The 24,612-nt window shown below is 38.6% G+C and overlaps 1 protein-coding gene across 3 annotated transcripts in view; it reads left to right on the top strand.

Moving 5' to 3' along the window:
• The first annotated feature begins 262 nt into the window (after positions 1–262).
• Positions 263–24,612, top strand: part of SFXN1 (sideroflexin 1) — a 38,662-nt gene continuing 14,312 nt past the window's right edge. For 2 of the 3 annotated variants that reach the window (XM_063085691.1, XM_063085689.1), the window contains exons 1-7: positions 263–344; positions 12,458–12,630; positions 19,154–19,324; positions 20,247–20,345; positions 21,489–21,564; positions 22,054–22,139; positions 23,096–23,223. In XM_063085691.1, the coding sequence (XP_062941761.1) occupies positions 12,467–12,630; positions 19,154–19,324; positions 20,247–20,345; positions 21,489–21,564; positions 22,054–22,139; positions 23,096–23,223 (724 nt within the window). In that variant the 5' untranslated portion in view covers positions 263–344; positions 12,458–12,466. The remainder of the gene's footprint in view (positions 345–12,457; positions 12,631–19,153; positions 19,325–20,246; positions 20,346–21,488; positions 21,565–22,053; positions 22,140–23,095; positions 23,224–24,612) is intronic. The other variant, XM_063085690.1, reaches the window with a different exon arrangement.

The raw sequence follows: 24,612 nt of genomic DNA on the forward strand, positions 1-24,612 counted from the left end.
TGAGCAGAGCCCGCACCGCAGGGAGGATGAACGCAGGGATTCATGATGGAGGCAAGGAGCCGGTCGAGCAGCCAGAAGCAAAAGCGCGGGCACGAGGGATCCTGCTGGACTGGGCAGGCTGGGCAGAGGGCGGGCTCGGAGGGCGGGTCCGGGGTCCGCAGAGGGGCCCAGCCGAGCCTCGGGGCTCCCGGGCGGGAACGCGCGCCGGCGGGCTCGCGCGGCGGCGCGCTCCGGGGCGGCGGCGGCGCGCGGGGCTGCCGTGGCGGGAGAAGTGCTTCCGGTGGCGGCGGAGGCGGTGCTGAGTGGGACCTGCAGGCGGCGCGGGCGGCGGCCGGGGGAAAGCGGTGAGTCGCAGTGGCGGGCCTGGCCGGGGTGGGTAGGAAACGCGCGGGGACCTGGCGGAGGCGCGCAGACTCGGGCCGGATCCGCGGGGAGACCTCCGGGCTCGGATGTCAGAAGCCCCCTTGCAGGGTCGGGGACGCCTTGGGCTGGGGGTCCCTGCATCTTGGGGACCCCTGCCATCGCGCTGCCTGACAGCTCCCCACCTCCAGCATCCTGAGACCCCGGCGGCCCCCGAGCCCCCGTGGTGCAGTGGGTCTCGCCCAGGATAGGAGGAAACTCATCTATCCACGCCTCCGCACGCCCTGCCATGCTGTCCCCATCGAGTGAGTGACGAAACTCGCCGCGGGGAGACACCCAAGATGGCTGCCGCTGGGACAGGCCACCGCGCAGACAGGCGCGAGCAATTGCTAGGTGACTAGGTGGCCCCCACCCCCGTTCCCCTCATGCTCCTAGGTCATGGCTTCTCCGGGAGCAGAACGGGGCTTGAGGGTCAGAGAAGAGACCACTTGGTCCCTGCCGTAGAACTCGCAGTCTAGTAGGGAAGAGATGGGCCAGTAGATTCTTGGAATAGTGGCGGTACCATTCAGACCTTGCATTTCCCTGCCTTTCCCCTGATCTTTATCATATGTCACCGATCTCTGGCCTTCCCAGAATGACAATAAACACAGTATTCGCTAAGTGTGTGCAAGGTGATTTGGGTTCATTTACTTTTACATTCTTTCAGCCCTGCAAGGTGCTTGGTTTTGTCTCTGTAATGCGGATGAGAAAATTGAGTCTCAGAGAGGTTGAGTAACCTGCCCAAGGTCACACAGCTGGCCATCCATAGTGCAAGGCTATCTGAGTCCCAGTCTTAAATGCTATCTCCTCATAGATGCTTTCCCATGGCTATGCTTTCTAAAATTGCCCTCTTCATGCACACACCCTTTGTAACGAACTCCTGTGCTTTTTCTTTAATAGCATTTGTCACCCATTGAAATTAACTGTTTACTTATTTTATTCTGTCCCAGAGAACAGGGCCTATTTGTCATGCTAAACCTATCTGTTCTATGCATCTGCCAATTGCCGGCACCAAGGAGGCCATTAATGAGTGTTTGCTGAGTGCCTCAATGAAAAAGCCTAGTTTTGGCTTCAGAGAATCACTCCATGGGCAACTCGTTTTGTGAACCCCAATGGTGTTTTCCTTGTACTTTTCTCACAGTCCTAATCCCTCCTCTACCTTGACTTCTCGAGTTTGATTTGAATGCCTCTGGATTTTCTATTCTTTGTCCACATCCAGCTTACTGAGCTGCTTCCATGTTCTTGTAAGAAGTGCAAGGGGGGGATGCAGGAAATAAGGGAGCTTTGCAGCTCTCACAGTGCTGGACTCAGATTGATATATAAAATGAGAGGGAACTGTTTGGGAGGATGAGTAGAAGCTCTACCAAGAAGCTCTGGAACCTCAAACAGATCCTTTCTCCCCTCAGGACTTCAGGTGTTTCACTTGCAAAAACAATGGTGTTTGGAGAGGGGGATCTTTCAGTTCCCACACAGCTCGAATATTAAATTGCTTTAAACATTTATTCAAGGGTTAGATTGAGTGTGCTGGATTTTAGACCCCATGGATCTTCAGGAAGCGGACAATGTCTGTGGTTGCAGTTGTCAGAGAGAAACCTGTATAGCAAGAGATGGCTATAATTAAAGGGCCAGTAAAATTTTGAGAATGCTTTTAATTTTCTGGAAAAGTTTTATGAAATCCCACGGGATGGGCAGAAAGTTGCCAACTGGGGGGGGGAACATCCCTTCCCCACTCCTCACTTCCTGCAAAGAAAGCTGAGAGGACAACCAGGGCAGCACCCAGCAGACCACCATCCAACTTTGTTACTCTACACTGCCTTAGAATGTGGCTCTCCAGTACCTGCTGTACAGCAGGGAGATGCAGCTAGTTGGAGCATAATGAATGGGAACAATTTTTCACTTGAGGTTAAGGGTAAGAAATCAGTAGTAGTAAATGTATTTAAAAAAAAAAAAAAAAGGCTGACTTATCTAGAAAGCAAAATATCAAGTTAGAATATGTATCAAATCTATACTCAATTACACAAAGTTCAAAGTTATTTAGTTTTTAACTACTGTTAATTTGTAAAATCATTTTATAGACTTTGGTGTATATAATCTGTGAGTTGATTGTTTCAGGTGGGTGGTAAAGCATTCAACTGAATATGTCCAAAATGTTACAGTTTGATAGTATTTTATCATTTTACAGGCTAACCCCATCTCAAGTAGAAATCAATAGAATTTCTTTTAAATGGCTTAGAAATTCACCCATCTTAAGATATTGCCTAAGAAACCCCAACCCCAAGTTGATCTTGAGGACTGCAATGTGAACAATATATTGTCACATAGGTGTTTTAAAGTTGATAGAAAGATGGGATTTGCTTGGGAGCAGGGAAATTGTGGCAGGGAGAGAGGCAGAAGGCAGTAATTTCCATGTCTTCCTGATTCTACACAGGCCCCATATCTCCATACAGAACTACCCCTGGAACAGAAAAGAGTCTGCAACACAAATCCATTGCTGAGTGGAAATGCCCTTTGAATGAATCTAATTCTTTGCACAGGATTTAATTTTCTGATCTGGTCTTTGTTACTAATTCCCTGATAAAGCACGTTCCCTACTAACTTATTTTCATGAAATTTTGGATAGTTTTTTCCCTAAACTTAAGCTTTTTTTTTCTTTTTCTTTTTTTTTTTTTTTTTTTTTTTGGCATGTAGCTAAAAGTTTGAAATAAAGTTTATCTTGGGGAAAAATTTGATGTCCTATGTGGTCATGCCAAGAAGAAAGGAATGCTGGGTGCTGATGACCAGTCCTGAGCCAAACAAATTAGCAAATTTGATTTTTAGGCTCCTTGAGTTAGTGTGATTACCCTTTTCAGACACATCTTCTCTGGCCTCCAAAGGGTCAGATGTGTGGTACAGATTCAGATAGAACTGCCACTTTCAGGCAATGTCATCTTGGGCTTGGTACTTAATGTCTCTGGATAACTATAAAACAGGGGAAAATGTCTTGGAGGGCTGCAGTGAGGACTGAGCAGTCTAATAATGCATGGAAATCCCAGTGTCTGGAACATAGTGGTCACTAAGTATGTCCCCTGGACAGTGGATAGCAATGACTCTGACAGGCTGTTCACACCTTCCTGGCCCTAACTAAACAAACTGGGCAATTAGACCTTTCCACAACCCTTTCAAAATACAGTCGTTTTAACCAGCAACAAGTTTCTAGTTTAATAAATTAGTTGTCATTGTTAATTTTTTGTCAGGGTTACAAGTCTTTGCTACTAATTCCCTGAAACAGCATATTCCCTGCGAACCTATTTTCAGTGAAATTTTAGAAATATTTTTCCCCAAGTAGTTAAGCAATTTTTTGGCATGTAGCTAAAAGTTTGAAATAAAGTTTATCTTAGGAAAAAAGATTATTTTTCTTAGACATTTTTGGGAAGCCTGGACTGCCAAGCCATAATTCCCCCACCAACAACTGCATTTATGGACACAGCCAACGAGGACAGGAGCTTCTACTCATGAAGAACTGGCTCGTTAGTAACGATCCCCACCTCTGTTTGGCATTTCACATTTCATACAGATTAACTGGCCCTCTTGTACACTTCAGCTTGCTAATCCTACCAACTCTGTGAGCCAACTCTTGCCTTTATTTTATAGATGAGACGATTGGAGTTCAGAGATGTAAAAGGACTCACCCAGTGACATGCCTAAAAAGGAAGTGACAGAATCGGAATTCAAATCTAGATTGCATTCCTTTATGATCAGTCCTTATTCCATAGGTTGTCAAGGTAGGTATTTAGGAGGACAGGCACAGAAACCAGTGTGCATAGCCATGGAATCACCTAAATATTTATGTTGCCCCAGCAAGAGAATAAGAATCTTTCTTTAACTGATAGGCCGTTTGGTTTTTATTTATCTTTTTCTTTATATTCTTTCCAACATAGTGTTTCCCAAGCCTACCTAATCATAGGATACCCTTGGTGTACTTCTTAAAAATCTGATTCTTCTCACCTCTACTGAATCAGATCTCTAAGAAGATGCTCTCCTGGTCACAAGCACCTCTTGAGGGAGCAGGGGTCCTGGAGCCAGATGACTTAGTTTCACTTTCTGGCACCTCCACTTATATGAGCAAGTTAACCACCCTTATAACTACCCTTATAACCATGCTCCTGGTTATAATCATCACTTACATGGGGGTGGTGATTATTGTAAGGGTTAGATGAGATAATGTAAGAAAAGCTTATACAGTGATTAGTAAGTGTTAATGGTTATTATTAGGCAATATCCTAATTTTGTTGTTAAGAATACAGAAACGGAGCAGCCGTGCGTCAATGTGTATAAGATCACAGAGTAGTTGCAGGTGCTGGGATTTGAACTCACAGCTGTTCCTCCACAATCACAAGCTCATAACCACTACACAACAATAGCTTTCCTGCATACCCCTTCCCGCATCCCCTTTATCCAGGGATTACAAGTTACAGGAGAGCTGGCTGAGGTTGGGGAGGTGTGGCTTGGATCCAGGAATTCAAGTTAAGCTAACCAGCTGGTTCAGTAAACTTATTTGGAAACCGTACATCATCACCTAATTGGAGCAGACTGTTCCCCAGCCATTAAGGTTTATGTGTGGTGGGAGGTGCGGCCAGCCTAGGAGTCAGGATGGTCCTCGTCCTTGCACAGCTGTGCACTGACTTTATGATCTCAGGCGAGCTGTCTAACCCAGACAGGAAGCAGTCATGCCCTTACAGAATTGTTCATGAAGATTGAGACAAAATTTAAATAAAGCCTCAGAAAAAAGGTGGAATTAGCTAACATTTCCAGTAGGCCTATAGTATACAATGTGTTAATGTCAGCCCTCTATATCCATGGGTTCTGCATCTATAGATTCAGCCAACCTCGGATCAAAAATACTCAAAGAAAACTAAGTAACTAGAGTATTTCTAGGTTGTTATGAGATCAAATGAGGTGTCATCTAGGACAAAATAACTGCTCAATGAATGTTGGCCGTCACTGTCTATAAATTGTGGCTCACGGGTGGTTAAGTGGATTTAAATGTGATAATACATGTCAATACAGTCAGCCTTCCTTATCCGCAGCTTCCACATTCATGGATTCAAGCGACTGCAGATCAAAAATACTCCAAAAAGAAATAAACAATTAAAAATAACGATAAAAATAGTACAAATTTTAAAATATAGTATAACAACTATTTACATAGCATTTTCTTTGTATTAGGTATTATAAGTAATCTAGAGATTATTTAAAGTATATGAGCGGATATGCATAGGATATATGCATATGATGCCATTTTATATAAGGGACTTCAGCATCTGTGCAGTTTGGTATCTATCTGCAGAGGGTGGGGCCTGGAACCAAGCCCGCACAAGTTTCCAGGAACAACTGTATTATGAATATAGAACGTTTGTCATGTGATTCATTTTGGCTTAATGTGCCTGAGTTATTGTCTATTTCAAAGCAGGTTTACTCCATTGAAAATAATGGGTATTTTTGAAAGGCGTGTGCAGGTTTGAACACCAGTCATTCATAGCCTAGTCTTAAATAAAGTTTGTCCAAGTTAGTAATCTAATAACTTAGTTTAGGCTTTATCAGTGGAGTTGAGTAATGTCCATAAAAAATAAGTTTTATACATGAATGGTATTTACAGGTGTGTTTTGGAGATATTATGTTAGGCTGTATTCATTAGACTGTGTTTCAACTTAATGTCTACTCTTTCCAAACCCAGAACGAAGCCAGTGTTGCATATGTGAGAGGCCTTCAGTAGATACTGAAAGCATAAATTAATTGTTTGTGAATTAATGAATAAAGAGACTGAGAAATTTATTTTGATGAGGTTCCATGAGATTATATTTACCTAAAACATAGCTAAGAGATTAAATTTTAAGTTTTTGTGTATTTTTTAATCTAAGAGATTATTTCTGTCCTCTTTGAGGGGTTAATTCATGTTTCAACATATATATAAAATAACCTGTTTAGGAATGACTCATTTAAATGCAGTATAATGCTATAATTGTTAATGGTCCCAGACAGCTGATATCATTGTAAGTGAAAATGTTATAAAACTTTAAAGTCACTTTGCTTCTTAGCGTTTGTGACGTCAGCCAACCACAGAATTTTTTTAATCTGTGTTTTTCTCATACAAAAAATTTTAATACTTTTAAAGTCCAATTTTTAAAAAAATCATTCATGAAAAAGATTCTTAAGTCAGAAATTAACACCTCAATTGACCAAGCATCAGGAAGCTACCTTACAGCTATTTAAATATAAAGAGACCTCTATCACCGTCACTTCCTTCTAATATAGGAAGCCTCTTTCCCTTCTCTACAGTCCCCATTCCACCATTTCTTCAGATCAGGAAAACTGAATTCATTGAACATCAGAAATCTGCCAATGTGATGTTATGTAAACCATAACACTTTGCTGGTGACCATCTGCAATTATTAAGCTGGCTACTAACTGGTTGGTACATGTCTCTTTTGTAGCCCCATCTGTGACTGTGATGTTCCACCCCATCCCTTCTCTCCTTTCATAGCCTCTCTGGATGTCTGTTGATATCATTTTTGCAGTTCTATATAACTGTCAGAGCCTCAGGTAGACATGGCAAAAAGAAAATGCTCCGCACTTGGTAGTCTCCTGATTCACATGGCATCTTTCACTTGCTTCAAGTGTTACAAAGCTGATGAGCTCACATTATGTATTCATTCTTGAACAGAAGCTTTGGGATCTTGTGCAGTCTGTCCCTTTGAGGTATGGCATTTTTCTTATTCTTGTCGCCTCTACAACTCATTCTCTGAAACTTTCTTTTGAACCATTTATGGCTTCATGATCATCCCCAGTATCATTAAGAGGCTGTGCAACCTAATAACTTGCTGCAACATAGTCTGCAGAAATTCCCAGTTGAGAAGCATCCGTTGTAGAACCATTGTCATGAACTGCTGTCAGAACCTCACGGTCTGTGATGCTCAAGAACACCTCTCTACAAAGGTGTCTGGTGTTTGCTCAGTCTCAGCCTTTGGGGCAAGTCCAGGAACTGCAAGCTGCAGGTGGGTGCACCCTTTGTGATAAACCAGACTGTGGGGAAAAGTCCATTCTCTTCCCCCCCAACCCCCATTCCACCACCACTTCCTTCCCAGGAAGGTGCCCGCAGTGGTGCCAGCCCCAGGGCCAGACCCAGCCAGCCAGTAAGAACAGGGCGGATGCCCCAGGGACAGCCTGGGCATGTCCACCGCAGGCAGCCCGGGCCACCAACCCTTGCACCAATGGTATCCACCAGCCCGTGGGCAACGGAGATGCTGCGGGCCGACAAACTGCCTAAGTATATATATTCATTATTGTAAATTCAAAGTGTGACTGATGACAAGGACCAGTTTAGGAACTGTTTCTTACAGGTCCATATTGGGGTTAAGTTTGAAAATGAGCATTAGAAATTTGGGGGTTTTAGGTTTGAATCTTTTTCATTTCATTTCTCTCAAAAAAATTTTTATTATATTTTTACAAAAGTATTGGTCGTGATGGAGATTAGAAACTAGAAAAACCAAAGCAAATCCTTCACTATACAGTTTGAGAAGCTCTAATCAAATGGACATCAGGGTTGACAGATAAAAGGCGGATAAAGGCATAGCTGCTTTAGTTGAGCACAAGAGTAGTTGAGCACCTGCTTGAATTCCCCTTCACTCCCTGGAGGTTGCTGAGATGCCTCAGCAGTGCCCTAGTTCTCTGTAGCTAAGTCTGGAAACTACTGCTCTCCTGTGTATGAATCGGAGTCTTTGTTTAACTTTTTGTATGTTTTATAAGTAATACAGTTGATGTATTGCAATTCAAAATTTAGACATTTCTCCTTACAATGATGCAGTTCCTTGACGTGCATTATATTTCCTTTACCCCTAGACTTAACATGCATAATTTTGATGAGTTCTAATTTGAAATTTGGATATTTCTCTTATCATAGCCCAATCGGCCAAAGACCAGCAGGGACAAACCTACAGTCCAACAAAGTCATGTTTATTGGCTCATTGCAATGAAGGAAACTACACACCAGAGGAACCAAGGTGTCTCACCAAAAAAAGGAGGAGATAGATCTATTATAACATTTCAGAGAACAGTGGAGTTTAGGTGAAGTTTAATGAAGCAGTATTTTTATAGGCTCAAAGCAGGACTAAGTATAGAAGTTAGGACTGTGAAATATACCCACATCCCTGTTTTCTTGGAAACTACATAGGTTAGTTAGTCTTGGAATGTTGTATCTGAAAATTCCCTAATATGAAACCCTGCACCTGGGTTGGAAATCCAGGCTCCTTTCTGTGTTAAGAGTGGGGTGTTTCATTCTTCTTGTTATGATTTCAAACAGCAAAGTTTCTGTTTGTGATTATAGAGAACAAGGTTTCTCAGTGAGATAAGAAAGCAGTGGTCATCAGCATGGTACTGGCATAAAAATAGGCAAATAGACCAGTGGAACAGAACAGAGAGCCCAGAAATAAACCCACGCCAAAGGTGCCAAGAATATACAGTGGGGAAAGGATAAATGGTGCTGGGAAAATTGGATATTCCCATGCAGCAGATTAAAACTAGACCCCTATCTCTCACCCTACACAAAAATCAACTCAAAATGGATTGAAGACCTAAATTTAATACCCAAAACTATGAAGCTACTAGAAGAAAACATAGGGGAAATGCTACACAAAATGGGAGCGGACAGTGATTTTTTTTGAGAGAGGCTACAAAGGCACAGGCAAATAAAGCAAAAAATATACAAATGGGACTATATCAGACTGAAAAGCTTCTGCACAGGAAGAGACACTGTCAACAAAATGAAGAGACAACCTGCAGAATGGTAGAAAGTGTTTGCAAACCATATCAGACAAGGGACTAATACTCAGAATGTATGAGGAACAAACAATTCAACAGCAAAAAAAACAGCCCAATTAAAAAATAGGGAAAGGACCTGCACGGACATTTCTTAAAAGAAGACCTAGAAATGGCCAACAAGCAAGAGAAAAAATGTTCAACATCACTGATCGTTATGGAAGTGCAAATTAAAAGCACAATGAGATATCATTTCATCCCTTGCTGTGGACTGATGTCCCCCCCAAAACTTAGTCCCCACTGTGACAGTGTAAAGAGGGTGAAAAATCCTATTATGATAATTAAAAGGTGGGACCTTGAAGAGGTGATTAGATTGTACGTATTTGTACGTAGTGAATGGATTAATAATGGTCAGAGGTGTGGTTTTGAGGGCTTTAAAAGGAGAGCACATGAGAAGTGCTCTCTCTTTCTCTGCTCCACCATTTTCTGCCATGTGAGACCCCTGCATTGCTCTAAAGCCACCACCAAAGAAGACGCTCACCATATGTGTTCCCTGGACTTTGGACTTCCCAGCCTCTGAAATTGTAAGCAGTAAATTTCATTTTTTTTTTTTAAAGATGCATTTACTTTATTTTCAGATAGGAGTCCAAGTCTTTTTGATCTTCTGTTCCATTTTTTTTTTTTTTTCTTTGTCTTTTCGTGACCGGCACTCAGCCAGTGAGTGCACCGGCCATTCCTATATAGGATCCAAACCCGTGGCAGGAGCATCGCTGCACTCCCAGTGCCGCACTCTCCCGAGTGCACCATGGGGTCGGCCCAAATTTCATTTTCTTATGAAGTACCCAGTTCCAGATATTTTGTTATAAGCAACAAAAATGGACTAATACACCCCAGTTAGAATGGCTGTTATCAACAAGACAGAAAATAACAAATGCTGGTGAGAATGCAGAGAAAAGAGAACACTCCTACATTGTTGGTGGAAATGTAAATTGGTAAAACCATTGTGGAAAACAGTACGGAGATTCCTCAGAGAACTAAAAATAGGTCTACCTTATGATCCAACTATCCTACTACTGGGTATATGCCCAAAGGAAATGAAATCAATATATCAAAAAGACATCCTCACTCCCATGTTCATCACAACACTATTCACAATAGCCAAGAGATGGAATCAACCTAAATGCCCATCAACAGATGATGGATTAAAAAAACAAACAAACAAAAAAACCTGTGGTATATATACACAATGGAATAATATTCAGCTATAAAAAGAAATGATATCATACTGTTTGCAGCAACATGAATGGAACTGGAAACCATCAGGTTAAGTGAAGTAAGTGAGGCACAGAAATACAAATATCACATGATCTCACTTATATGTGGACCCCCCCCACCAAAAAAAAAAAGTGGTCCTCATGGAAGTAGAGAGTAGAATAATGGTTACCAGCAGCCGGGAGGGGAAGGGGAAGAACCGAGAAGTGGTAGACTATCCAGTACAAAACTATGCTCTCTACCCTAAGTGAATCATTGTGCAGGATATGCATGCATTGAAACAACACATTGTACCCCACAAATATGTAAAAGTAAATGTTAAGTTTTTTTTAAAAAAGCAGTGGTCTCAAAAAAGGGAATTGTTATGACACTTTACAGCTGCATTATGACCTTTGAAGAAGTGTGGTTTCCATTAACTTTGCAGCTGGCTTTATCTGTGTCTGTTGTCCCAGCCTGCTTTATGAATAGCAGGGCTAATTTTTACTTTCTCACTTTCACTGCCAGCTGTTTCACATACACGAGATTCCTCACGTCTGTACCTAACATGCTCAATTTTATTCCAGTGGTCCTGATATGTAGTAATTGGAGATTTTGATAAAGTTCAAATTATAAGAGTGCCTAGCATTTGCATCTGATATCTTAATGTACCTAAGAACTTGTGAAGCACTGAAAACATTACTTAATAAAAAATGACTTGGAAAAGAAAGCTACGATTAGAACTGGTATTAGAAATGTAGGAAAGGGAACAGATATAAGAAAGCAATGGTTTCTTTTGATTAGTGTCAGCATAAAGATTTTAAAAAGGAAAAAGAAAAAAGAAAAAAGAAAGCAGTGGTTTGGAGACTTAATAGTGGTTAGATCCTTTGGCCTGCTAATATCGTGAGAGAGATCTGGTCTAAGGGAATCACCAGCTATGAGGGAAAAGATTCATAGGCAAAGATACAGCATTATATATAATGGTGAAAAACTGAAAATAACATAAATATTAAAGGTGTTGTTATATATCCAAAATGAATATTTAGTGCCATGGGGGATGCTCATGAAAGAAATGCAAAAAAAAAAAAAAAAAAAATCAGTATATTAAAATATAGTGTATGATATCAACTTTTTAAAAATTATATGGTAATATGTATAGAAAATGTCTGCAAGGAAATGTACCAAAACATTAGCAATGATTATTTCAGAGTCTCTGTATTATGGGAGATTTTGTTTCTAAATTCTTTATTTTCTATGATAAGCTTGTAATTTTCAGAATACTACAGTAAGCATCTATTATAAATGCAACTCTAAAATAAGCATGTATTTTTCAGAGAAATAAATTAATTACTTTTGGAAAAAAGTAATGGTTCTTGGCAAGAAAACAAATTTTACAAGGATAATTATGTGTTACAATGTTATTCTTATTCATGAGGCTGTCAGAATGTGTTTTTCCCACTGTGTTCCTAGTAGATTGAAAAACATAATTTTTAATTTTTGATTGGTGGTTTATGTGCTAAACAAGCCAACATGAATCTGAATCTTTTTAATTGTATAATTTTTAGCATTTAAGCCTGTTTTGCATCAGTAGTCAATTCTACTGGTAGGAATAATAAATTCAGTAGACTGCAGTGCAGTAGTAGTTTGACATTGGTTATTTCACTTAGAAAAGAGGGTTTAAACTTCAGACCCTGTTACTGCTGATGTTATTTTAAAACTTTTTATATTTCTATTTCCTCTAGAGTATTTTTAGGTTTCCAACAATTAAGTGACAAAATACTATGTACTTGTAAAGAGAAATATGTGGGAAACTATTGAAATTTGGTTAAGGTCCATTGAGATTTATGGACAGCGTTAGCTTTGGATTTAGGTTGTCTTTCTGCCATTTATAGCAAAATTATTTTTATAAATAGAGAGAGTATATAAATCCTTACTTGAAGATTTAGCATGACTGTCAAGTTTCTAACTATGTAGTGGTATTGTAAGCCTTACATGGACTTGTCTTTTTAACTGTCTGTAGTCCAGGACGATGTCTGGAGAACTGCCACCAAACATTAACATCAAGGAGCCTCGATGGGATCAAAGCACTTTTGTTGGACGGGCCAATCATTTCTTCACTGTAACTGATCCTAGGAATGTTCTGTTAACAAACGAACAGCTAGAGAATGCAAGAAAAATAGTACATGACTACAGGTAACATTAATGATTATGTGGGGTTTTTTTTTAATGATTATGTTTTTTGACTTAATGTATAAATAGATCATGATGTTAGTCTATTACCTTAAACCTTCAGTTAGTGATTTTGTGACTTTTTTTGCAATAGAATCCTTTTTACCAAAAAAAAAAAATGAAATAGGAAGACCTGTTGTATCCCCCATTGCTGACCCTTAACACAGATAACCAGGGTTCATGGTAACTGAAAATGAGACGGTCATCCCTCCTACTGATAGCTACCAATCTGTGAGATCCCCTTTTTCCAGCACCCTGCCTTCAATTCTCCAGTACAACCAACCTCTGAAGCTGCAACCACCCCCTGCAGCTACAACCACTCCATGCACTTTTCTACATTTGAACAGAAACATCATCATGCAAAAACCAAGTTGCCAGGAATCAGGGGTAGGTTAGTTGCTTCTGAGATCCTGCCCCAAGGAATAAAAGTCTGTGGGTAAGAGTTCAGATGGGAGGATGCTGGTGGCAGCACCTGCAGGGACTGTAGACTTGGGATGTACTCCGTCAGTTGAGAGAGCCAGGCAGGAGGTGAGAGAAGGTGCTGCTGTGCAGAGATATTTAAGCCATCAGTGGGCAACTTTTTCTATAAGAGACCATGTAGGAAATATTTCAGGCCTTGTGAGCCACAAAGGGTCTCTATTTCATATTATTCTTAGTTTTTTGTTTATTTTTTTACAATCCTTTAAAAAATGTAAAAACCACTTATACCTAGCAGGGCATATAGGCTACGGGCAATAGTTTGCTGGCTCCTGCACCAGGGGGACATCAGCCAGAAGCTGGGAATTGGACCTTTGGGATCTATGCACCTAACTATGTCCATGAGCAATACATCTGAGAAAGGTGTTTGACAGTCATCAAGGAAGTTGGAGAGGGAACCAATGACAGTCTATACACACTGAGTCTGGCCAGATTTTACCATGTGTCAATATGCAAAAAAACAGAACATCCTGGAGCCTTCTAGAAAAGTACTGAATAACAAGGTGAAGGAAGACCCAGTATAAGCACATTTCAGGAATTCAGGAAAATAAATGTTCTCTGTGAAACTACACCAAAAGCCATGCAAAGAGGAGAGATTGGGATGAAAAGACTACTACATGAGTTGGAAAGAAGGGGACATGAGGAAGATTGCCAAGAACCTAAAAATATAGCTGAAAAGTTAATATCTTCACTGGGAGCAGAACTAACATGAGAAGCAGCACAGTAAAAAAGGAGAATCAGAGATGTAGAGAGTAATCCTGAGAAGTTCCCCAAAGATAAAGATTAGAGGTCAGCAAACGTTTTCTCTAATGGGCCAGATAGGCAATACTTTAGGCATTGCAGGTCACATAGACCCTGTTGCATGCATATGCTTGTTTGTGTTTTATTTGTTTGTTTTTACAACCCTCTGAAAATGTAAAAGCCATCTTTAGCTCACAGGCCATACAGAAACATGCCAGACCATGGGCTGCAGTTTGCCAGGATACAGATGAAAAGGAGAAAGGTATGAAAAAGATGATGTAAGGGGAATAGAGAACGGTGCTCCTAAAGGAGAAACCAGAAAAAATGCAAATAAGCAATATTAAATGTATAACAGAAAGGGATTTTCCTCAGGTGAGCAAAACCATATCTACGAATGAAAGAGACACACACGGTGGCAATATTTTTCTTTTTTCTATAAACAAACTTTTAAAAATTCTATAAGTATCCATGAATAGGAAAAAAAGCTATTAAAAAAACAAATGTCAAAAAAGGTCTTAATCTTTTTTAACTATACTCTGAATGGCAAAAGACAGTGAAACAATCTGAGCAAAGTTTTCAGGAGAAAGCAGTTAACCCAGGAATTTTATACCAGATTGTCTTTATTTGCAAAAGTAACAGAAAAACATGCAAGAAAATCAAATATAAACTCCTCATAAATTCTTCTACAGTGTTCAAGAGATAAAGCAAAAGTGAGTTCAAAAGTAAGAAATCCATGGTATATAATGATTCCTCAAAAAATTAAACATATGAATTACCATGTGATCCAGCAATTCCATTTCTGGGTATATACCTGAAAGAAATGAAAATAAGAACTCAAACAGATATTTGTACACCCATGCACACAGCAGCCCAAGTGTCCATTGATCGATGAATGGATAAACAAAATGTGGTTTATACATACAATGAAATATTACTCAGTCTTACAAAGGAAGGGAATTTTGACATATGCTACAAGATGGGTGAACCTTGAAGATATTATCCTGAATGAAAGAAGCTAGTTACAAAAGGGGAAATATTGTATGATTCCGTTTATGTGAAATACCAAGAGGAGGCAAATTCGTAAAGACAGAAAGTAGAATGGTGGTCAGCAGGGGCTGAGGGGAGGAGAGAGCGGGAAGTTAGTGTTTAATGGTAGAGTTTTAGGTGGGGACGGGGAAAAAGTTCTGGAGATGGATGGGTGGTAATGGTTGTTCAATAATGGGAATGTACTTAACGCCACTAAACCGTACGCTTAAAAATGGTCAAGATGATAAATTTTATTATGTATATTTTAGTACAATAAACAAAAAATAAGAAAGCTATACTGTACATAGACTAATGATGGATGTTGAAACCTATTAAAATAGAAATAATTGTTGTGTCTCTAGTTATAAAACATTGTATAGGCAAAAAGAAATAAAAAGGGTTTTGTAACAAATAGCAGTATCCATCTGAATCTAAAGCCCTACATTGTTGTATCTAAAAATAAGAAAGTGAAGGAATTAAAGTATGCCAAACATTCTTGTCTTAAGTAGGAGGGAAACTCAAAAATATATTTAGTTTTGCTCTTTACTATGTTAGAGAAATGCATTACAGAATGATTTGAAAGTCTTAAATAAACTACTTGTCAAATTAAATCTTAGTATATTCTTTTTAAAACCCTGGAGTCATAAAAACAAAGAAAATACAGTCAATATGCCTAGAAATAAAATCAAAGAACTGATATAGAAGCCTTAAAAATAACAAAACAATTTGGAGAAAGCCAGATAGCTTTGTTATAATAATATACAAGGGTACTTCAAAAAGTTCATGGAGAAATAGAATTAAAAGATAATGCAAATCTTTCCATGAACTTTTGGAAGTACCCTCATTTGTTAAAAGTATTAAAATCAAAGAATTTAAAATTGGGTAAAAACACTTAAAAATCTCAATAATGATATGGCTCCCCAGAATGCATGAGCATTGCTAGCTACATGTCTAAGTATATGTATGATGTAATTGTACACATAAAAATTACAATGCATTCTTCCAAGAATCTCCAAGTGTCTCACCACCTTCTATCTTCACCCTTTTAAAGCACATAGACCCTGAAAGTCTGTGTGATAAATTGCCTATGCCTGCTTCAACTGAGGATTAGGGATGTGTTTGTTGTGGTTCTCTGTTATCTGCTTTTATATATATTAATTAGTAAACCAATTGTTGAATTCATTGAGGAGAAGATATTCTGTTCAATGAATTGGACAGTCATATTTTTCAAAATGGATAGTCATATTTAAAAAGTGTACATTTATCCTTACTTCATACCATAAACAAAATTTAACTTGAAATGGCTGATAGACCTCAATGTATGATCTAAGACTATAAAACTTTAGGTGAAAATCTTTGAGATAGGCAATGATTTCCTAGATAGGACATAAGCATGAACAATAAAGGAAAACACCGATAAACTGAACTTCATCAAAAGTAAAAAAAAGTCTTACTACTACAGAAGACACTGTGTAGAAAATAAAAATGCAGTTCACAGACTGACAAAAAGTATTTGCAAACTTTATAAAGGATTTGTATCCAGAAGATAGAGAGAACTCTTTTAATTCATTAAGAAGGCAACTGGATTTTTGGAAAATGGTCAAAAGATTTGAGTAGACTGACAGCACTTCACCAGAGAAAGTGTAGGAATAAATAAACACACAAAGAAATAAAGGGTGGGGGGAAAAGAAGACAGAATAACCACAAAAATTCCTTGAACTATTTAAGTCAAGTGAACAGATACGATTTTGGGGGGCTGGTGGAGAGGAACGGGTAAAGGGGCATGAAAATCAAGTACAGTGCATTTTGAGAAATAAAATTTTTTTAAAATGCAAAAAAAAAAAAGTATAGGAATAATGAGGAAGCACATGAAAAGATGCTCGAGGTCATTAGTTGCTAGGAAAATGCAAAGTAAAACCACAAGGAGATCCACTTCACACCTACTAGAATGGCTAAAAATAGAACTGGTGGTGCATTCATTGAATGGAATACTGCTCATTAATCAATTAACCAACTACCAAACAAACAACAAGCATGCATCACTCAAAAGTAAAAGAAGCTAGACACAAAACACTATATGATCACTGTATGATTCCAGTTATGTGAAATTCTTGAAAAGACAATACTATAGTGCTATAAGCAGAGCCATGGTTGCCAAGAGTGAGTGAATGACTCCAGAGGGGCCTGAAGAAACTGTTGGAGAAACAAAAATATTCTATACCATGATTCTGGAGGTGGTTGCACCATGTACATGTTTCAAAGCTCATCAAATTGTACGTTTAAATGGATTACTTTTATTATATTTAAATTATCCCTCAATAAAACTGATTTAATTTAAAAATGTGATGAGAGCATAGGAAAAAAGGAGATGCTTCCCAATTCATTTGCAACCCTGATACTATAAATGATAAAAATACACTAAAACACGGTCCATCTTACAAATCAATATTGCAAAAATCCAAAATAAAATACTAACACATCAAATCCAGCCTTATGTTAAACATGAACTAGTAGGATTTATTCAAAGAATGAAAAGGTGATTTAATTTTAGGACATTTATTAATGTAATTTATCACATCAGTAGGTCAAAGCAAAAAAGCCACATCTTGATAGGTGCCCAGAAGAAGGTAAAATTATACATCTATTTCTCATAAAATAATCAGCTAAGAATAATGTGTAGTACTTCTTTAATATGATTAAGAATACATATCTCACATTAGTAGCCAGCACCACACTAAATAATGAAACTCTTCAGAGCTGAATTTCCTGAAAAGACTTCTGCAGAAAAGTAATCCTGAGGGGGGTAGGGGAGGGAGGGATGAAGGAAGGAAGGAAGTTTCTGTAAACAAATTTGGGAAAGTTTACATCCCACTCTTGAGAATATTACATCTCATAAACTTTTTTTAAAATTTATTTTTTAATTGAAACATAATTGATTATACATATTTATCATTAAGCTTTTTAAGTTTCCAGGACATCGAGGAGTAGAGAAAGCTGTTTAATTCATTTTCCCAAACTTGAATGTGGGCCTCCTTTCCCCCTGTAACATTTGTTAGTTCAAGAGAGCGCTTCCCTGGAAATACCGCACCGTGAGCATTCTCAGTAAAGTCAGGAGCAAGTTCAGGATGCCTTTATCTTGCTATGTATATAGCATTGTTCTGGAAGCCCTAATCAATTCAGTAAGGCAGAACAAGAAGTAAGATGTAGAAACATTGAAAAGGTGAGGTGGGTTTTTTTGTTTGTTTGTTTTTTGCAAATAATGGTATTTTCAACAATCAAATGAAAAAACAGTGAAACAAATGAATACAATAAAGAGGCTTCAAATAATGTACAGAAAATGTCGGTAGTTTCCTATATACCAGCAATAATCAGTTAGACAATTTTTTATTTGCATTCATAAGAACGATGTAAAGTAACGGGGGGGGGGGAACAAACCTACCCACAAGTGTGTGGCAATTACAAGACCACTGGGAGTTATTAAAAGAAGCGTTTGAGTAACTGGAGAGACATGCAGTAAGCCTGGGTAACTAAGGCATTTTTGAAAAATAAAAAGAAGAATGGAGTGAGGGACAATTGTTCTACCAAAAATTAGATTGTCAAATTTAAATTGTGGGTATTAACATCAAAATATGTAGATAATGGGAACAAAATAGAAATCAAACCTAGTATTCACAAAATCTCAAAACAGACCAGCCGACTCAGAAATGAAGTTAGGCAAGTTTCACATTTCATATTTGAAGATAAATTCCACAAAAATTAAAAACTAAATGACAAAAAGAAAACAGCTATTATGAAAATGCCAGAAGTATAGGTTTTTAAACTTAGGTTTAAAAATAAATTAACATTCTTGATTGCCATTAGGTTTTGTCTAATTGGTTAAAAATAATTTGTGAAGAAAAAGTTTCCAAAGTTCAAAATACATTTTTAAATATGTCATTTAAAACAAAGAATATTTCAAAGTTGAGTACTTTCTAATTATGTAAGATAGTAATTCTTTTGCTTTTCCAAATTATAGGCTTTTTGAAGTGAATAGGTTTGAAGTGTTCATTTTACGTGCTTATGGTCCTTTATCTTTTTAAACTTTTACTCATTGTATGTAACAGTCAGATTTGTCATTCCTTCTGGGCACAGTTGTTTTAGGTAAGCATAAACTTTTAAAAATCTGTAGGTTTTAAAAACCTGTAGGGCACTGGTGAGATACTCAAAATGAACAATCGCCGTGTTATTTGTTGTTGTTTTTCAGACAAGGAATTTTTCCTCCAGGTCTTACAGAAAATGAATTATGGAGAGCAAAGTACATCTACGACTCAGCTTTTCATCCTGACACTGGTGAAAAGATGATTTTGATAGGAAGAATGTCAGCTCAGGTTCCCATGAATATGACCATCACAGGTTGTATGATGACATTTTATAGGTAAGTTATGGATATGTGACAACAGTTAGTTTATTTGATATTACAGAAGCTTAAAGTATATTTTTTGCATGTAAATAATTTGATTAAAATAAATGTCATGTCCTAAGTGTATGAGGTGATGAGTATGTTAATTATCTTGATTGAATCATTCCACAGTGTATGCGTATATCAAAACATCACATTGTGATGTTTGATCATAAATATGTTTATGAATGTATTCAATAAAACATAAAATTTTTTAAAAAGAATAAAACAGGGGTGTTGCTTTAAAAAAAATAAACGTCACTTCACTTTTAGTTCCATTTTCTATAAATATTGCCACACTAGGGGTCTGTTTTACTTTTTCCCTCTGCTAAATATCACCTTGTTTTCAAAAGGACGTTAAATTTTTTCTTAAATCTTAGACCCAAAAGAAAATTAGGTGAAGAAAATAAAGATTTTGCAAGCAAATTCTCCTTTTAATCCATTTATATTGATAGAGGTACAGGTATGTAGACACAGGCACAGACACAGATATAGACATACACATATACAGATATATAGGACTGCACATGCAGTTTGGAGGCCCCATGACTGCTTAGCCTACAAATAGCTTCTTTTTACCCCAAAAGAAGGGACCTAGCATTTAATGAGTGTCTACTCTGCCAAGCTCTCCACAGATTTTATCTTATTTCATCCTCGTTTACCCTCTGAGCTTGGTGTTATCTCTATCTAATGAATGAAGAAAATGATGATCAGAGAGGATAAAAGTCTGCCCGGCCACTCCGACCCTAAGCCTGTGACCCAACACACAGCGTGCACCACCAACTTTCTCCCATCTCCAGTACGTCTCCTCTCTGGTTACTGGTGTTCACATTTTCTGTTCTTTGCAGCAGCTAGGTCGCAAGTGATGGTGGGTGTGTGATGGTTTGCTCTGTTTTAGGACTACGCCGGCGGTGCTCTTCTGGCAGTGGATTAACCAATCCTTCAATGCTGTCGTCAATTACACCAACAGAAGTGGAGACGCTCCCCTCACTGTACAGTAAGGCTGTGAGGTTTAACCATCCTCCCCAGTTCCCCAGTGTGCATTTAAGTGGGGATGCTCTCCTATTTCAAAAAGGAAGTTGGTACAATTTGTTCATATCATTCACAATATTATGCAGCATATTTTTAAGTAAAGTGTTTCTTTTCCTCCCTCTCTGTCAAGATAACTGTTTACTTCCAGCTGCCTTCTCAGATATTACTCAAGTCGTTAGTGGTGCTGGTAGGACGCTACCTCTTTCACACTCTGGAGCTCATTGCCCCCGCAGGTTAGCCTCTGATAAGTGACAAAGCTGTACCCCCACCTACCTTGCCCAAGTAGACAGCCACCAACACCCAAAGTGGAAGGTCAACAGCATGGTCTCTGCAGAAATCAAGAGTGACCATGGTGGCATGACCTTTATATCTGATTTGTTTTTAAAATAGCTCATCTATGGAGCCCAAAAGAAAGCAATGAGTTTAAAAATTTGCCTCCTGTAAAAAAAGTTTTAGACAAGCTAAAGAGATTAGTTAACCAAAAATGTTAGCATAACTTGTATAACACTTGAAAGAAATTTTTTTTTATCACTTAAAATTCTTCCTGAATAGCTATATTCTTCTAACTGTCATATATCACAAAGGAAGTTGACGTCTGCAACCCAGCAGTATTTATCACAATTAAAATTTCTCTTAAAAGAAGAGAGAATTGCTTGTGTTTAATTGTGTTTTGAAAACAAGCCTTTTGTACTTCTATGCAGTGAGTAACATTTTCAGGACGGCAGCACTGCAGTTTTGCATCCCTTATGAATATCAGTATTTTAAGAAGTATTTTTTATTTAAGCAAATATGCTTTAAACATTGAGCCCAATATGCATTTCCCTGCATTTGTAGCTTCCGGCACACTGACAACTCCCCGCCTTCCCTACCCGCTACCAGTGCATAGTCTGTAGTCAGGTTATATGTGAAGAGGCCCATTTTTTATAGATCTCCTTGCTTTTTCTCTGTACTTCTCTACTTGTAGAGTGATAATGAATGTTCTTTTTGTGGACTCCCCGTTCTTAATCATGCCCTTTTATATTTCATTCTTATTTATTCAAATAATGTCGCGCCAGAGTTTTCTGACGTACGCTCCTCATTTGCGCAATGTTGTTTGTTTTCTTTTCAGTGAATTGGGAACAGCTTATGTTTCTGCAACAACTGGTGCTGTAGCAACAGCTCTAGGACTTAATGCATTGACCAAGGTACTTGGATTTTTATTTTTATAAAAAATATCTTCTTAATTTGTTCTCACCTGTCTGGCTCTGAGTCCCTCTATTATTTCTCAAAATAGTTCAAGTCACATGGCTGTCTTATTATAGGCATTATCTTCAGCTGCACATTTTAATTATATCTTACAATAAGTTTGGAAGGGCTGTCAACAATAACATCTGCCAGGACTGTGTGGTCTGTGCCTCACTGTGGATGAAGTGCTAAATGCTTGCCCACCCAAAGCCCATACTCCTTCAACCGCACTAAGCTGTCAAAATGTCTTAGAAGTCTGCATTGTCCCAGTCTGGCCATGCTTGAAATATGAACAGACCACTAGGAAACAAGTTTTGAAAGTAATCTTGGCTTGAGTTTCTCTACAAAGAGGACTCTGCATTTTTAAGAGTTCACAAGAAGAAATAAGTATTTCCACTCATTAGTACAGGGAAAGTATGATAATGTTTTTGGAATTGTCTTTTCTGCAGCATGTCTCACCACTGATAGGACGTTTTGTTCCTTTTGCTGCTGTAGCTGCTGCTAATTGCATTAACATTCCATTAATGAGGCAAAGGTAAGGTGAACGTGCACTCTCAGAGAGGACTTGCACTTGACAGAAGAGTCTCTTATGATAATTAGCTTTGTTGAAACTTTTAAAAATTTATTTTAATATGTACAAATGAAATTATATGAGATCTGGGATTTGCTTCAAAATAATCTGAGTTTGGGGGTGAGGTTGGACCCATTGACAAAACAAGCTGAGCTGTGAGTTGCTAATTATTGAAGCAGGCTGGTGAGGGCATGGGGGTTTAGAATAGTCTTTCTACTTCTGTATAATGAAAAGTTTAAAGGATATATCTTGAGCTTACATTGAATTGTCCTTGAGTTAGACAAGGAAGGTCTATGCAAAGAAAGTATATTTTCTAAAATTGGTTCCTTTTTTCCCCCCAAAATTTTCTTTTTGGCTTTAAAGTAATATTAACCTATATCTTTGAAAGTATTTTTTTAGAACTGGCAAAAATTAAAGGAGAAGAAAGGACGAGAAAAAGCATTTTGGAATGGATAACAAAAAACAGGGTAACAATAGGAGTTATAATTTATAGTGTTAGTAACTACAGTTAATAAACGTCCGGTAGAACCATGCAGTAGTGACTCCTTCTATGTCAGTACAGTTAGTTGACTTAGTAATGCTGTGTATTATACCTATTTCTCATTTGGAAAGTTGCTCAAATTTGTATGGGAGCATAAAAATTAGCCTTTCTTTAAGTTAGTATATCCACCCTTTGAATCATATTGTTATTGAAAAAGGTACACCCTTTTTTAAAATTTACTAGTGTTATTTTACTTTTGTGTCTATCACAGGAGGATTAAACTTGTTCATGGTATTTAAAAATTGACTTGTCAGTGCCAAAAGTGACACTTGAGTGGGTATTTGGATAAGTAGGGACTCGATCTTTCCCAACATAGTACTACTTCAGGACATTTCATGAAGGCATTTGTGAACTTCTTTGCATGTGTTCTGCTCTGCAGGGAACTCAAAGTTGGCATTCCTGTCACAGATGAAAATGGGAACCGCTTGGGTGAATCGGCCAATGCTGCAAAACAAGCCATCACCCAGGTGGTCGTCTCCAGGATTCTCATGGCAGCCCCTGGCATGGGTTAGTAGGACTTTGCCATCCATCCATTTATTCCATAAATATAAGTCGAACAAGCTTTTATGTATCAGTGAACAACAACAAAAAAATTACTCCCCTTGTTAGAAACTATCTTCTAGTGCAGGAGACAAAATAAACAAGTAAATAAAATATATAGTATGTGAAATGGTGAAAGGGTTAGGAGGGAAAGGTAGAACAGGTGATGTTGGGGTGCAAGTAGGACTGGATGCAGGTGAGGGAGTGAGCTGAGTGGTATTGGGGACCAATATTCCAGGGAGAGGTAACAGCAACAGAGAGACAGGAGTTTGCCTGGTGTGTTAGAGGCATCACAAGTAAGGCCTATGCAAATTTAGTCTCTAAAATTGGTTCCTCTTTTCCTCTAGAATGTTTTTTGGCTTTAAAGTAATATTAATCTATATCTTTGGAAGGAAGCAGGTGCAGTTGGAGTAGAGCGAGGGAGGTGGGAGCAGTAGGAAGGGAGTCAGAGGTCCCGAGAGCTGAACATGGTGGCTGCTTGGGCATTTTGAGCTCTGGCTTTTAGTCTGAGGTGTAGGAAGCCAGGCAGGGTTTTGGGCATGGGAATGGCATCATCCAACTTAGGTTTTAACTGCAGGACTTTAGGTGCTATGTTGAGAATAGACTGAAGGAGAAACAAGAATGTCGGAGGAAACTGTTTAGGAGGCTGTCTCAGTACAGGTCGAACATCCCAAATCCAAAATCCAAAATGCTACAAAATCCAAAACTTGAGCAGAGGCATGACGCTTAAAGGAAGTGCTCACTGGAACATTTTGGATTTTGGATTTTTGGATTTGGGATGCTCTACCATAAGTATAATGCAAATATTCCAAAATCTGAAAAAGTCTGAAATTCAAAACACTTCCAGTCCCAAGCACTTCAGATAAGGGATACTCAACCTGCATTCCAGGCAAGAGGCCCTGGCAGTGGCCAGGACATTGCGGTGCAGGTGATGAGAACTTGAAGGGAAGAAATCTGATCTTTATAAATCTTGAAAAGAAACTTCCAAAGTCATTGGATAGAAATAATGTCTACTGAAGATTTATTTGTCTCAGTTAGAACATTGGAATGTGGAGCAAATTGGAACAGTTGGGGCAGCTATTAATAAAACCAAGTGTGCCAAGTAAGTTCTCAGTTTTCTCCATAGGCCTTGGAGTCAGCAGGACCCAAAGCAGCAAGTCCACATTGCATTTATTTCCTCTGAGAACCTCTGGTCCACCTGTCAGGCTGCTCAGAGCTACCTCAAGGCCAGGGACCTAGAGAACGTTCTGAGACTTAGAAATCACAGGGCCTGGGAAGTATAGTGCTCTCTGCAGAAAAAAAGCAGAAATTAGTATGTTTAATTTCATCATCTAAACTGCATGCAAACAGCACATG

Source organism: Cynocephalus volans, chromosome 2 (assembly GCF_027409185.1).
Source record: "Cynocephalus volans isolate mCynVol1 chromosome 2, mCynVol1.pri, whole genome shotgun sequence".
Taxonomy (NCBI): Eukaryota; Metazoa; Chordata; class Mammalia; order Dermoptera; family Cynocephalidae; genus Cynocephalus; species Cynocephalus volans.